Source organism: Barbus barbus (assembly GCF_936440315.1).
Source record: "Barbus barbus genome assembly, chromosome: 8".
Taxonomy (NCBI): Eukaryota; Metazoa; Chordata; class Actinopteri; order Cypriniformes; family Cyprinidae; genus Barbus; species Barbus barbus.
The window spans coordinates 34,449,518-34,464,359 of NC_136736.1; the positions used below are offsets into that span (position 1 = coordinate 34,449,518).

At 36.2% G+C, this 14,842-nt stretch overlaps 1 protein-coding gene across 1 annotated transcript in view; it reads left to right on the forward strand.

Annotated features, from left to right (window-relative positions):
- Window positions 1-14,842, forward strand: part of LOC306874005 (neural cell adhesion molecule 2-like) — a gene marked incomplete at both ends in the record, with an annotated part of 225,386 nt that overhangs the window by 173,634 nt on the left and 36,910 nt on the right. The window contains 3 exons of the mRNA XM_079423661.1: window positions 4,766-4,883; window positions 8,775-8,944; window positions 13,019-13,164. Coding sequence (XP_079279787.1) covers window positions 4,766-4,883; window positions 8,775-8,944; window positions 13,019-13,164 — 434 coding nt within the window. The remainder of the gene's footprint in view (window positions 1-4,765; window positions 4,884-8,774; window positions 8,945-13,018; window positions 13,165-14,842) is intronic.

Consider the following 14,842-nt stretch of genomic DNA (forward strand, 5'->3'; position numbering starts at 1 on the left):
ACAAGGTAAATGAATGTGTTGAAAAGACGTGTGGCGTTTCGTGAAGCGTTAGTGAAGATAAGGTCGCCGTTTACTTGTGAGCCACAGAAGCTTGAAGTTTATGTTAATTGAAACATTTAGTCACAAATCTAGTCAGCAGAAAATTGAGTGCAAAGATGCTGAGTTGATAAACTAGAAGTGGATTTGAGATGCCAAACACCCATTTTAGTTTGAATGTGAAAAGACTAGCATTTTAGTCTGAACTGATCTCTTCAAGCTGGTTTATATTGGTTAACTGGGACTTTACCACCACAAACATCTTAACCAGCAAACACAATAACCACATATACTTCATGTTCATTTCCCATCAAAAAATGTATAGATTTGTACATTTTAGTTAATGCACATTTAAGAACATGTCTCTGAAATAGTTTTCAAAATTGTCCTGGAGCATCCTAGCACAGTCTCCCTCTTCTAACACACCCGATTCAACTCGTCAGTTCATTAGTAGAGACTTTCAGACCTGAAGTAGAGCCCTGCATTTTGGCCCAGGCCCAACGGGCCCCGACTTTTTTACATCTCTAGGGCCAGGCTTCGGGCCAATTTTCACATCATAGTTCAGACGCGGGCCGGGCCTCGGGCCTGTTTTAGGCTTCTGCTTATTTTTATATTTTAGAAATCCATCAGTTAGTAATGTTCAGTCTGTGCTACCCCGACTGAGAGCGGCTCGACGGTGTTTAGTGTCCTGCAGCGAGTGCCGTCAGCGCAGATGAAGAGCTCTGCGTTCAAATACACGCAATAAAGCTTGCCGTAAAGGCCCGGCAAAAGGAATTACCATGAATGTGTGGGGGGGAAATAATAAGGAGATATTTGAATTATTTACTAATAAACTAGTGTTTTCTGTGTCAGTGTCGCAAAGATGAAGATGATGATCCTGACTCGCTGTCTCCTCATTAGACTCGCCTTTAGAGAGAAGTGCATCTTCACGGATTATAATGAAATTTTTGTTTTCGATTTGATTTATTTTGTTTAGTAATTTAAAGCTTTCTATAGATATATTTATCATGTCTGTGAGTCATGTATTCGCTGACTTTCGGTTCATTTTTGTGAAATGAGGGCAGTCGTGGCCTAATGGATAGAGAGTTGGACTTGTAACCCGAAGGTTGTGGTTTCGAGTCCGGCAGGGATTGTAGGTGGGGGGGAGTGAATAACCACACATTCTCTCCTCTCTCAATACCACGAGTGAGGTGAGACCCTTGAGCAAGGCACCGAACCCCCAACTGCTCCCTGGGCTCCGCAGCATTGGCTGCTCACTGCTCCGGGTGTATGTTCACTACTGTGTCTACACTTTGGATGGGTTAAATGCAGAGCACCATACTTGGCCACACACCACTTCCCCCTTCATTTACATTTCACTGCTGGTTATACTCTGCATAATTGTGTATGTGACAAATAAAAATCTTGAATCTTGAAGCGCTCCTGTTCAAGACGAGACGGAAGAAAGCGCATCATTGTTTTCTTTATTTTATAAAATAACTTTTTGTTGATATTGTGAGTGCACACAAATAAAAGTAGAGCCTTTAGAGTTCCCGGTGATGTATTACTCTTACCTTTATGAGCAAAAATTACGGCGTAGGCCTATTTTAAGTTGTTTCCATTGAAAAAAATGCAATTGATTGCGCTGGTCCCTCCATGTACTGTACTTTAGCTTCCACTCTCCGCACAAACTATTGGATACAGCGCACATTTATCTAGGTTTAATGTTTAAACATTGTTATATGCTTGAAATGTTATATCTATAGATTTTATTTTAGGCAAGTCGTGATGATTTGAGAAGGCTAAATTGCTCAAACATACTATGATCAGCCTGCCGGTCTACCGCTAGCCGCTTGGTCGTAACAAACAAACAAATGCTCCAAAGTTTTTCTAAATTACCTTAAAAAACAAAACAAAATATTATCACTATTACATACAGAACTGAACTATTTAATAGCTGAAACATGAGCCGTTTTGGAAAACGATTCATATTAAAGTTAGTTTAGTTAAACGAGAAAAACAGCAGCAAGTCACTCATTGTTTACCATCGTGTTTGTTATTCAACCATCTGGACCATCCCAGCTGTCATATATTGTGTTTTTTTGATGTTTTTATGCTCGTTTCTCCGCCAGGTTTCTTTAATAGGTTAACCAACAAGACTAGGTTGTCCTGGTTTATATACATGCGTAACCAGCGTAAACCATCATTTGTGACGCTCTGAGCTGGTGTTTTCATCAGTGATCCTTCACATTACTGAGCGATGACTTAAGAAGCGCCTGGTCTCTTTGTTTGCTTGTCTGTGCTTCTTCTAACTATCCTGTACATCTGTGTGCATGGATGCGTTTACACCGATGATTAGCATGCAGACGTGTGCTAGCGTGCTCTTTCCGTGCCCTTAACCCTCACTTTCATCATCAGATGAGCGCAGACAGGCCCGAATCGCCAACTTCTGTCTGCATCTGCTTGATCCTTTAAAAGGAAATGTCACCGAGATAGAGGGCGTCTCATTTGCATCGTCCTTCGCTGATACGCATCACCAAAAAAAACGAGTAATTTCAGCCTCTTTGAATTCTAACAGGAGGCGGATCACAGCGCGGCGAATAATGATTGTGCTGGAGAGACATTGTTAGGGGCTGTTTGATTCTCTTAAAGCTTCGTATCAGATGGATTCGGCCCATCAGACTGATACCACACAAAGTTGTTTTGAAATAAGGACGTTACTCTGGGACATTTAAAGGGAATCAGACTGAAATGTGAATGTTAACACACACTGACGTGGTTTGCTGAAATACTGTTTGACAGTTAAATAAGTTTCATTACAGACCAGAGACGAGGAAAGTCGATAAAAAAAAAAAAAACGCAATTTAAAAAAAAAATTACATAAGAACTGGAGCTTAAAATAACAATAACAACAGCTGATTGATTGATTAATAATTCAGTGCTTACCCAAAGATCAATAAAAAAACTGAAGACCAGAAACATACTCTACGCAAACATGCGTTATTGAGCACTGCATTAAAAGCTTGTGTTCTTGTACTAAATATTGAATGTTTATTTCTGTATTTATTTCTTACTATACCATTTTCTCAGGAAATACTGGTTCTTCAATATTATTATATGTAATATTTGTATATATATATTGCTTTATCTCTCAGAAATATTAAATATTAGTCCATATTCAATATATTGTTTATTTTTGTGTTTATAGATAGATAGATAGTAGGGGTGTAACGATACGCGGATTCGTATTGAACCATTCAGTACGAGGATTACGGTTCGGTACGCATTACAAACCGAACAATTCGTTGGACTATTCCTATTACGTTTGGAAAATTAAAGCTTAAAGTGTGTGAAATATCAGTGCCACTGCGCTCAATAACTCAGCCCAAACGACAAAACAGGCATCGTGCTGTCTGCCCCGCGATAACCTCCCCTTGCTGGGGTGCGTCGAAAGAGATGATCTTGTATCGACGATAGCCAGAGATATTGTCAAAAACATCAATTATTGGCAATTTTAAGAGGATTTGGCATTTCCAATTAATGTAGGCCTGTTACATTCTTATTTTTATTAGGCCTATTATTATTATGAAGTTACTTTTATTATTAAATTAAAAGTACAATTAATTTTCCCCGCAATAATTAACGCATAACTGACTCGCTGCGAGCATAAGATTAGGCTATTTACTCCTCAATTATAATGTTTTTAAAAAAGGTATTTTAAAACAGGTCTATTAGGCTATAGGCTACCTACAATGAATTATCCTATAATTAAAATATTAACACTGCAGTCATCAGTAAAAATCAATGAAATAAAAAGCTTTTATTTCAAGCACCGACTTTCAAAAACAACCTGTTTAACACAAAATACGTTGCTTTTTTTTCAGTATGTACGGGCCACAAGAGAAATATAAAATAAATGCATGAAAACAGCTATAGGCTATACTGTTATCAGCATGTTGAAGTAGATTCATCTCTCTTTGTCTCAGAGAGAATATGCGGCGTCAGATGCCGAAAGCTCCGTCAATACTCCGTCATTCCGTTTTTACTTTCACTTTCTGCTTATAGTGAATTGACTGAGATTAAGTTGTTCACCAGTATAAATCTTGTGCAAAGTTTGCATGTGTGCAAATCCTGGTGCAAACGCGTTGTTGTGTGATATCCATTGGCTCACCTTCATGGTTTAAAACAGAAATATTTCCAACATTGCGACATAACCAATCGCCCCGACCCCGTAGCGAAAACATACCGAACCGTGACTCCACTGTGTCGTATCGAACCGAACCGTGAATTTTGTGAATCGTTACACCCCTAATAGATAGTGTGTAATGTGTGTAAAAATGTATGTATATACATACATATCAGGTCATAGCACTTTTAACTTTTCATCACATAACTTTAGTACACATTTATACATATTTATTTATTTACATATTATTATTTAGATTACATTATATATATTTTTTTTTTATTATATAATAAAAATATTGTTTATTTAAATATAAAAAAAAAAAAATGGAAAGAGCCACTTCACTTGCACACTACTTTTGATATCTCATATGCATGTATTAAGACGTGTCAGTTTATAGTCATATAATATGCACTTAGACAGAAAACTTGTGAAGACACAATCAGAGCGGACTGACTGGTCAAGACATCCATTCAAACATAACACATGCAAGCATCTGACTTCACCTGTATTGAGAGAGACATGGAAACAAGTTTTAAATATGCATGTCTGGTATCGTTTCAGTTCCTCCGGTTCTGTCAGTGCCGCAGCAGTCTTTCAACTCCACCGCCGACTACCAGGAGTCAGTGACATTCACCTGCATCACGTCTGGCTCCCCCGACCCTCAGGTGACCTGGTACTGGTGGGTAACAGTAATGTTTGCCAAGAGACACTCTGAATGTTGCTGCTTGGTCCAAAAGCTGAGTGACAAACCCTGAAGATGCAGTATGTAGGGCACTGGACATCACAGCTAGTATGTAGGGCACAGTGTCCTCGATTCATCTATTCTATCTGTATGCAAATGGCTGTGGCGTCGGGCCGTGAAGAGCTGATGTGTGCTTTGATCAGACGTTCAAAGCCTTCCATGATAACTGAGGTGAGGGCCGGAAATGTTCAAACTCTGAGATCTTTCTATTGTGTGAGGGAGACATTGAACGTGCCTGTGTAAAATGTTTGCTGACTGACCTGCATGGATGGAAGAAGTTGCATTGCAGATTTTAACATTTTGTTGTTGAGATCTTTGTGAAAGTCTAAGAGTAGATGCTTGTGAAAATTCTTGTGAAAAGGTTTCTTTTCCATATAGTCTCATTGCTATCTGGAGATATAAAGGCTGTCAAGTGATTAAAATGTTATTTTAGATTCAAATCGAATTAATTACATGATTATTAATTAATCGCAAATTAATCATTCATCAATTTTGAGAAATTGCCCACAAAAGTTCAGTTAATGTGTTAAATGAGAAAAGAATAGCAAAGAAATTACAAAATGTAGCTTTATATAAACATAGCTTTCATAGAAATGCATGAAATTTTTTATATTTACATTTACATTGAAATTAAATTGACATTTAATTCATGACTTGTACATTGCAATATATATATGCAGTTTATAAATTAAGTGCATTAAAACAAACTCTACCATATATATATATATATATATATATATATATATATATATATATATATATATATATATATAGTCATAAATTATATATAAAATGATATATAATAAAGTAAATTAAAACCGTTGTGTTAAATGAGAAAAACATTGAATAAACAAAACGTAGCTTTATGAAGATATATTTTGATTCAACAGTGCATAAATAATTATCAGAAATGGGTTTTAATGGGTGTTTAAAAATGTTATATTGGAATATGAAATGATTTTTAAGAAATTGAAAGCTCTCAATATTAAAAATTTATCAAATACACTCAATATCGCTCGATTTGTTCAAAACCATGTATTCATTCAGTAATGTCGTGTCGTTCAGAAAGGCACAACAGTTTTGTAAAATTTTTATTTGCAAAATTGAGCAAGACAGACAATATTGACGACAAAAATTTAACACTTTTATTGAACTTTTGTATAAAATCAATGATGCAGATATTGAAGAAAAACAGCACCCTTGCTGGTGTGATATTGCTAAACTATATCATATGATATAAATAAAAAAGGGGCATATTTTTTTTTCGTCATATTTTTTATTTTAGGCTCATGTAACCGCATTCTAATGGGCTTCATCACACAGTCAGTCGTCCTGCATCAATAACTTCATCAGTGTAAGATGACAGACAGGTCTGAGCCAAATTATTGTGTTAAATCGACAGTCAGAATGAAGGCTTTTGTGTTTCTCACGGATGGGATTGAATCAGGGTGAACAAGAAGGTCCAGAGGTCTTCAGTGGGAGTGAAGTTATAACGTCTGAAACCATCAGTCTGAATATTACAAGCACAAAGTGCAGCACTATTAGTTTTCACCGATTTGTGATTGGCATGGTAGTTTTCTAAATTGCTGAAATTAAAGTGCATTAAATATGAGGGATTTTTACCAAACAAATTTCTCTTTAATTCACTCAAACTTCAAAATTACAGTTATTAACAGCAGAGATGTTAAAGTGTGTTATGTGAGTCATATCACATAAGTTTGCTGCTATGAAGATACTGTGTAGAGTCACAAATTAACATTTTAAATGCTGTTCGATTTAACAGACATTGTTAATTTCATTAGTAAAAATCAAGAAATGATGCTATTATCCAATTCTATAGTATTTACAGCACAATAAAGATTTAAAAGGGCATTTTCTCATAAATATATGCATTCTGTCTTTTTTGTTTTCTCAAATCCATTTTTTTTATACAATTTTGTCATCATTTACTTGCCCTCATGTTGATTTATGACATTTGCATCTGTGGAACACAAAAGGAGGTGTTGAGCAGATGTTCTCTTCATTTTCACTGGATAATGACTCTGAGTAAATCATGACAGAATTGTCATTTTCGATTATCATTCCTCTGAACTCTTTGCTCAGTGTGTTTCATTGAGTCTCTGCACTTTACGATTGCTTCGTTAGCTTGTTAAAGTCTAATTGGGTCTGTGTTTCTTTGTTTTTCCTGATGGCCCAGCAACTAATTGTGTCTCTGAACAGAGACCTGCGCTCACTTCCCATAATTGTGGCCTTATTATTGTGACTGAATCGTTAGCAATGTGAATCTTCATTTCTATAGTTAGTGTTCTTTTGTCTCTGTACTTTTTGTAGCTTAAACTCAGAAACTCTTAGTTTAACTAAAAAGCAGGGTTATTTTAATTAATTATTTTATTCAGCAAGGATGCATTGAATGATGGATTGCATAGCGTGATAAAAGACGAGTTAGGTATGCAGGAGCTAAACCATTTAGGGCCTTATAAGCAAGTAGTAATATTTTGTAACTGATAAGGAACTTAATAGGTAGCCAGTGTAGAGATTGTAAAATTGGGGTAATATAATCATATTTTCTTGACCTGGTAAGGACTCTAGCCGCTGCATTTTGGACTATCTGTAGCTTGTTTATTGAAGATGCAGGACAACCACCTAGCAGTGCATTACAATAGTCCAGTCTTGAGGTCATGAATGCATAGCTTTTCTGCATCAGAAACTGGTAACATGTTCTGTAGCTTGGCAGTGTTTCTAAAATGGAAGAATGTTGTTTTTGTAACATGAAATTTTCTTCTGTATAACATAACACCCGCATTTTTGACGGCAGAGCAACAGTACATCCATCTAGATGCAAACTGTAAACTAAGAGATTCTGTGTACTATTTGTTGGTCCAATAAGTAATATCTCTGTCTTGACCGAATTTAAGAAAATTGTAGTGGTCATCTAATCTTTCACATTTTTACATTTCACACTCTGTTAGCTTAGATAATTTAGGAGTTTCTCCTGGTCTTGTTGAAATATATAGTTGAGTATCATCAGTATAGCAATGGTAATTAATCCCATATTTTCTAATAATATTACCAAAGGGCAACATGTATAATGAAAATTACAGAGGGCCTGAGACAGATCCTTGTGGCACTCCATACTTTACAGGTGTTAATTCCATTGATTCCCCAGTTTCCAGTTGTTTTTTTATTATTTTATTTCATTTTTATGATTGGGCAGCACAACTGTTTTCAACATTGATGATAATCAGAAATGTTTCTTGAGCAGCAGATCACCATATTAGAATGATTTCTGAAGATCATGTGACATTATGTAATGATTCGGAAAATTCTGCTTTGATCCCATGGGAATGGATTACATTTGAACATATATTCACATAGAGAACAGCTGTTTTAAATTGTAATAATATTGAACAATTTTTTACTGTATTTTAATCAAATAAATGCAACCTTGGTGAGCAGAAGAGATTTCTTGTCTTGATCACATGTTCACAACACGAATTATATTGGACATATTTATATGTATCATATATTTATTCATTTCATTTCAAAAAACTAAAATACAACATATATATTTTTTAATTTATGTTGTTACCATAAAATTACTCCTTATCATTATATAAGATGTTTGTTTTTCCCTTAAGAGTCTGTATGCTTTCATGTAGTATTTGCTAATTAATTAACTCGTGGATAGATGGACTTTTTTTTTCTTCAAATTAATTTAGACACACTAATTGAACTGGGAAGAGATTCATATTCTATAGGCTGTTAACTCAATTACAGATGTGTTCACAGCTGCAGTCAATCATCTCATCTGATGGTTTGTGTCCACAGGAAGGGTCATGTGATCGAGCGATCAGACCAGTATGTGCTTAACACGCTGGATGGGGGCAAAAGCACGCTGACCATCAAAAACATCCGGCAGGGCGACGGTGGGCCGTACACATGCCGCGCGAGTAACAAGGCTGGGAGCTCCGAGAGCCAGCTCTTCCTCAAAGTGTTTGGTGAGGAAACATTTGCATCTTTTGCACGTTGATTGATTTTTATAAGGTGTTTTGTTGTGACGTCTCAAGGAAGTCTTTCCTCACGACGGCGGTACAGACGATTCTTCTTTTCTTTTTCCATTTAGTTGCTTTCCACTCAGATTCTCTTGAAGAAAATTAAGCGATGCATCTTCGGATGCGCCGGCGGCGCAGTAAATGTGCCGCTATCTCGAATTTCATTTCAGAGAAATGAAAGACTGTTCAATCATCATGAAAAACTCCAGCAGGTTCTTTATGGGACCCGCATTGAATTTCTGTTTTCATGAAGCTGCTGTGCATATTCACAAACTGATTATTCTGATTGGACCTCCTGTCTGTCATATGGAAATGTATGGAGATTTATTCTCCGCCATCATGATCCTGCAGACTCACGTTTGTATGACGCTCGTATTGGACGGGAGTTTTGTTGTGTAAAACATGGAGCGGGAGCACGGCTGTAACTTTGTGACATTTATCGCACGTGACGTTCACTCACGGGAGAGACGAGAAACAAAAACCAGATAACAAAACACTAACAGCTGAAGAGGATAAAGTTGTCAGGCACTGCTAGATATTAGTTATTTACTCCTCAGAAACCTGGTTAAAACACAGCTTGTTTATGGAATAAATATTTAGGGAATGCTCCGATAACAATGGAAATAAAAATATAGATTAAAATATAGAATAACTTTAATATCGATTAAAAAAATGGACATTCTGTCAACAGATATTCAGCCATACAGTTTATTAATACTGAAATATATTTAATTGTAATTATAGGATATAATTCATAATTATAATGCATTATTAATAAAAGTAATAATCAACCAAGTAAATATTAATATTATTTAATACATTATTATTCCATCTTATATATATATATATATATATATATATATATATATATATATAATTATTATTTTTGTTATTTTTAAATATTCCAATTTAGGTTTAATTAATTTTTTTTAGTTATAAAGTTTTAGTTTTATTGTTTATTGTTATTATTTTTATCATTTTCAGTTAGTAATTGTATCGTTTCAACTTAAACTTATTTCAATTAGTTAATATTTATATTTATTAATTGATATTTTATTTTATTTCAGTTAGCGAATGTTTATTGTTTACTTCGATAAACAATAATAGTTTTGTTTCTATTAATATTTTTATTTCTAGTAATAGTTTATTTCTTCTAAATATACTTCATTGAATTTTGAATGTTTTGGTATTCGTGATTAAAACAAGTCAAAAATAATTCATTTAAAGCTGAAATGATTAAATACCAAAACTTTTCTATGCTACTTTTTATTGGACATTCAAAGGCTGCATATTGAAAACTTACAACCTTCTAGCCTTGTATTAAGAGCAAATAGTGCAACCAATCTGGGGTGCGTTTCACAAACACAACTGTGGGCACAAGGTCCATCTTTACAAATAGAGTTTAATGGAACTTTTTACTGTAGTTATCTAACAGTGCTTTTGAGAGTTAGTAGTAGGATTAGGGTTAAGCATCTGCTCTTGACAGTGACCGTTATGACAGCAGGTTTCTCTGGCTGGTTTTGAGGTTCATATGGTGCTCTGTGTTTGGTGTGAGTGTGAGTCTGCTGACCTTGCTGTCATTACAGTCCTCATGTTTACAGCGTGTCGTCTGTCGTCTGAACACCATCGCCACTCTCAGGAGAGCATGTTGAGAGGAAGAGCACAACATTCGAGCATCAGTTCACTGTCAACAGCTGAGGTTTACAGCCACTGACAGGAGCTTCACTTTCATTCATTCTGCTGTGCCTGCAGAAAGTGCATCATTATCACAAAATATGGGAAAAGAACAGTCAAAAAAATGCTGGGTTGAGAGTAACCCGATTTGGGTTGCTTTGCAACTCATGGATGGGTCATATTTTAACTTACCACAGTGGGTTGTTCATTTAACCTATGAAAATTGGCTTTCCTGTAGCTCAAATAGTAGAGCATGGCACTAGCAATGCCAAGGTCATGGGTTCGATTCCCAGGGAAAGCAAGAGCTGATAAATGTAAAAACTGTAACTTGAATGCAATGTAAGTCGCTTTGGATAAAAGCGTCTGCTAAATGCATAAATGTAAATATAAAATGGGTTGATTTATGCTATTACATTTACATTTAGCAGACGCTTTTATCCAAAGCGACTTACAAATGAGGACAATAGAACCAATCAAAACCAACAACATGAAAGTGCTACGACAAGTCTATTACAGTTATACTAGCTTATTAATAATGTATAATGGTATGTAAATAATAAAATTAAATATCACTGACTAATACACATCCTGATAAAAATTACAGTTTATTTATATTGAATATTATTTAATCATATAATTTAAACATATTAATAATTATATAATTACAAATTAATACATTTTCAGTATTTATAAACTGACTATAATGCTTAACTTGTCAACAAACGGTTAAAGTGTAATCAATCGTTGTCCATTTTCCACCAAAATAATGTTCTTGAATGATGCCACAGCAGTTCTAAGTGGTTACTAGGGTGATCAAGATGGTTGCTAGAGTGTAATTCAGCAGTTGCTAGGGTGTTGTGTGTAGTTACACCGTTCAGAACACCTTAGCAACACTCCAGCAGCCTCTTTTGCTGAGTTTCTTACATGCAAACGTCACTGTGTTTTCAGCAGCAATTCATAGTTGATGTTTCCTGGAGTGTTCCCGGCTCGCTCGTCTCCAGCGATGTGTTTGTCTTTGCTGGAGTGTGTGTATGTAGCAGATGCATGCTTTCACTCTCCGCAGCCTCTGGGAGTTTCTGCTGCGTCTCCCGCTACAAATAACTCCTTGAGCTCTACAGACGCTGTTCAAAGACCCGCACTGTGAAGAGCTTTTTCTGCTGGCTTTCATTCACTCCAGCATGGATTTATTCAGCTTGCCCCGGGCGCCGCAGCATAAATGGCTGCCCACTGCTCCGGGTGTGTGTGTTCACGGTGTGTGTGTGTTCACTGCTGTGTGTGTGCACTTTGGATGGGTTAAATGCAGAGTATGGGTCACCATACTTGGCCGTATGTCACTTCACTGTCACTTCACTCTGTGCGAGAGCAAAAACGGCTGTTATGCATGAAACTTGTTTGCTCTCGACTCTGCTGGTGTTTAGGGCAAAACTAAGAAGGATACATAGAGCAGCTTATCTGTGGGACACACACACACACACACACACACAGACTTCTAACAGGGTTTATTGGTGAGTTCAGCATTAAACAAGACCTTCCTGATGTGAACGTGAAAACTCTCCGGCTGAGAGAGAGTTCATGTAGGGGAAGACATTGCACCTACAGGAAAGACATAAAGAGCATAAAGATGTTTTCGAAAGATTTTTCTTAAAGAAAATTAAGAAAATTAATTGCATAAAAATAAAAATTTGCATTAACTAAATACATTTTTTTTATTATTAAGAATTGAGAAAAAAAGGGTTTTATTAAATGTAAAAAATAAATGCATAAAAAAGGTTTCTGTCATTATAAATTGGAGGAAAAGATTTTGCATAATGAAAATAAATGTTTTTATTGTAAAAAGATTTTGCATAATGACAAGTAAGGGTTTTTATTATTAACTGGGAAAAGAAAATGCCTAGCGAAAATAAAGGGTTTTATTTATTATAAATTAAACAAACAAACAAAAAAAATTAGCATGAAGCAACTAAAGGTGTTTTATTATTGTAAAAAACATAAAAAAAATTTACTATAACAAACTGGGGGGAAACATTTTCATAAAGAAAATAATGTTATTATTATCATTATTATTAAAAAATATATTTAGCATTTTATTACTAATTATTTTTGTGATCATTAAGAGCATTATACCGCTAAATGTCTTTAAAAATTCTGTTCAGTTCTTTGCAATTCTTATTACATTTGCATTAATAATGTAATTTTCTGTTTAAGTGTAAGTGTGATGTGCTCTGTCAGACCGAACATGGTGTTTAGGGCATATTGAGGTGTAATTCAAAGCAATTACTTAAACATAAACTCACAGAAACGTCTGCAGTGACTCAAAGCCTTTTGCCCGTCTGTCTGTCTGTTCAGTCCAGCCGCACATCACTCAGCTGAGGAACGTGACGGCTGTGGAGGGAAGCGCTGCTATGATCTCCTGTACAGCCGAGGGAGAACCGCTGCCCGAGATCTCATGGAGGAGAGCCAGTGATGGACAGACGTTCACAGATGGAGATAAGGTGAATAACACACAGATCTGATGCAACTCATCCAAAACTGAAGATCTCTCATCTATCATTTAGGTTTGAAATTACATTAGCGTGAGTAAATAATGGCAGAGTTTTTGTTTTTAGCTGAACTAGCCCTTTAAAGGGATAGTTCAATTAAAAATGAAAATTTGCGGTTTCAGGGGCCCTACGCAGCTTGCGTATTCTGCGTATAGAGAGGATCGGCTCTGACTTTGAGAGACAAAAAAGCAAATATAGGCAACACAAAATGAATCCCTGTGACTCCTGATGATTTATTGAGGTCTTGCGAAGTGAAACGATCGGTCTGTGCAAGAAACTGAACATTATTTACTACATTATTACCTGTAATCCACAGCCTCAGACAAACGGTTCAGTTGAACAAATCATTCTGGTTAATCAAATCAGACTGAATCATCTGAATTAGTTTGAGCAGCACAAATCTACAAGTTACTAAATCAAACTCACTTTCAGACGCCTGACAGTCACTCCGACTGGAAATGAGCCAAAATAGCGGCGCATCTGATCCAGTGATTAATGAACTGATTCAATGCTCCAGTTCTTCCAACAGTCACTGAACTGAGGAAACAGTTCAAGCCGCTGATATGAGCATGAGTGAATCCAACACCTGAATGAAGGGACGAATGAATGTTTTTATAGTTTCTCATGGTTTATTTAAAAAGTTGAGCTGATGAAGGCTAGTTTATTCACTTAATATGCTTTAGACTTCATTATTTGTGCTAATATAACTGCAAATATGTTACACCATTGTGTGACAAACTAGTCAACTTGAAAGAAAGAAAGAATCTTTCTGAAAGAATCAGTTCACAGAAAAATTCTGTTGAGGCTCTGGATTACAGGTAATAATTTTGTAAATAATAATCAGTTTCTTGCACTGACTGATCATTTCGCTTCATAAGACCTCAATAAATCATAAGGAGCCATGGGAATTAATTTTATGCTGCCTGTATATGTCTGTTTTGACTCTCAAAGTGCCGAAAGCCATTGACTTGCATTAAATGAATCACCAAGGATCACGGTTTCAGCTAAAAATGTTCTTTACTGTTCTACTGAAGAAAAATGTCACCTACATCTTGGGTGGCCATGAGGGAGAGTAAATTAACCACAACTGTTCACTTTTGGGTGAACTATCCCTTTAAATCTCACCTGCAGTATTGATGCGGTACAGTGATCGTGTAGCTCTTCCTGTTCCATTATCATTAGCACAGGCAGCATTTCTAATGATTTCATCATTACAGGACTCAGGTACATGACAGCTCCTCACAGTCCTGTTCAGCGTTGTGTAGATAATCACTGGTATTCAGTCGTCTATGTCGGCCATGCCTCTCGTTTCCACTCATTTCCCTCCAGCAGAAGAGCATCCTGCAGCAGCTGATGATGAACACACTGTACAGCAGGAGTCTGAGACGCATGAGAAACTCATGGAGCTGATGAACCAAATGAGCAGAATCAAATACCTGTCTGTCTGTCTGTCTGTCTGTCTGTTTGTTTGTTTGTCTATCTGTCTGTCTATCTGTATATCAGTATGTCTGTCTGTCTGCCTGCCTGTCTATCTGTCTGTCTGGCTCTCTGTTTGTCTGTCTATCTGTCTGTCTGTCTGTCTGACTGTCTGTCTGTCTATCTGGCTATCTGTCTGTCTGTCTGTCTGTCT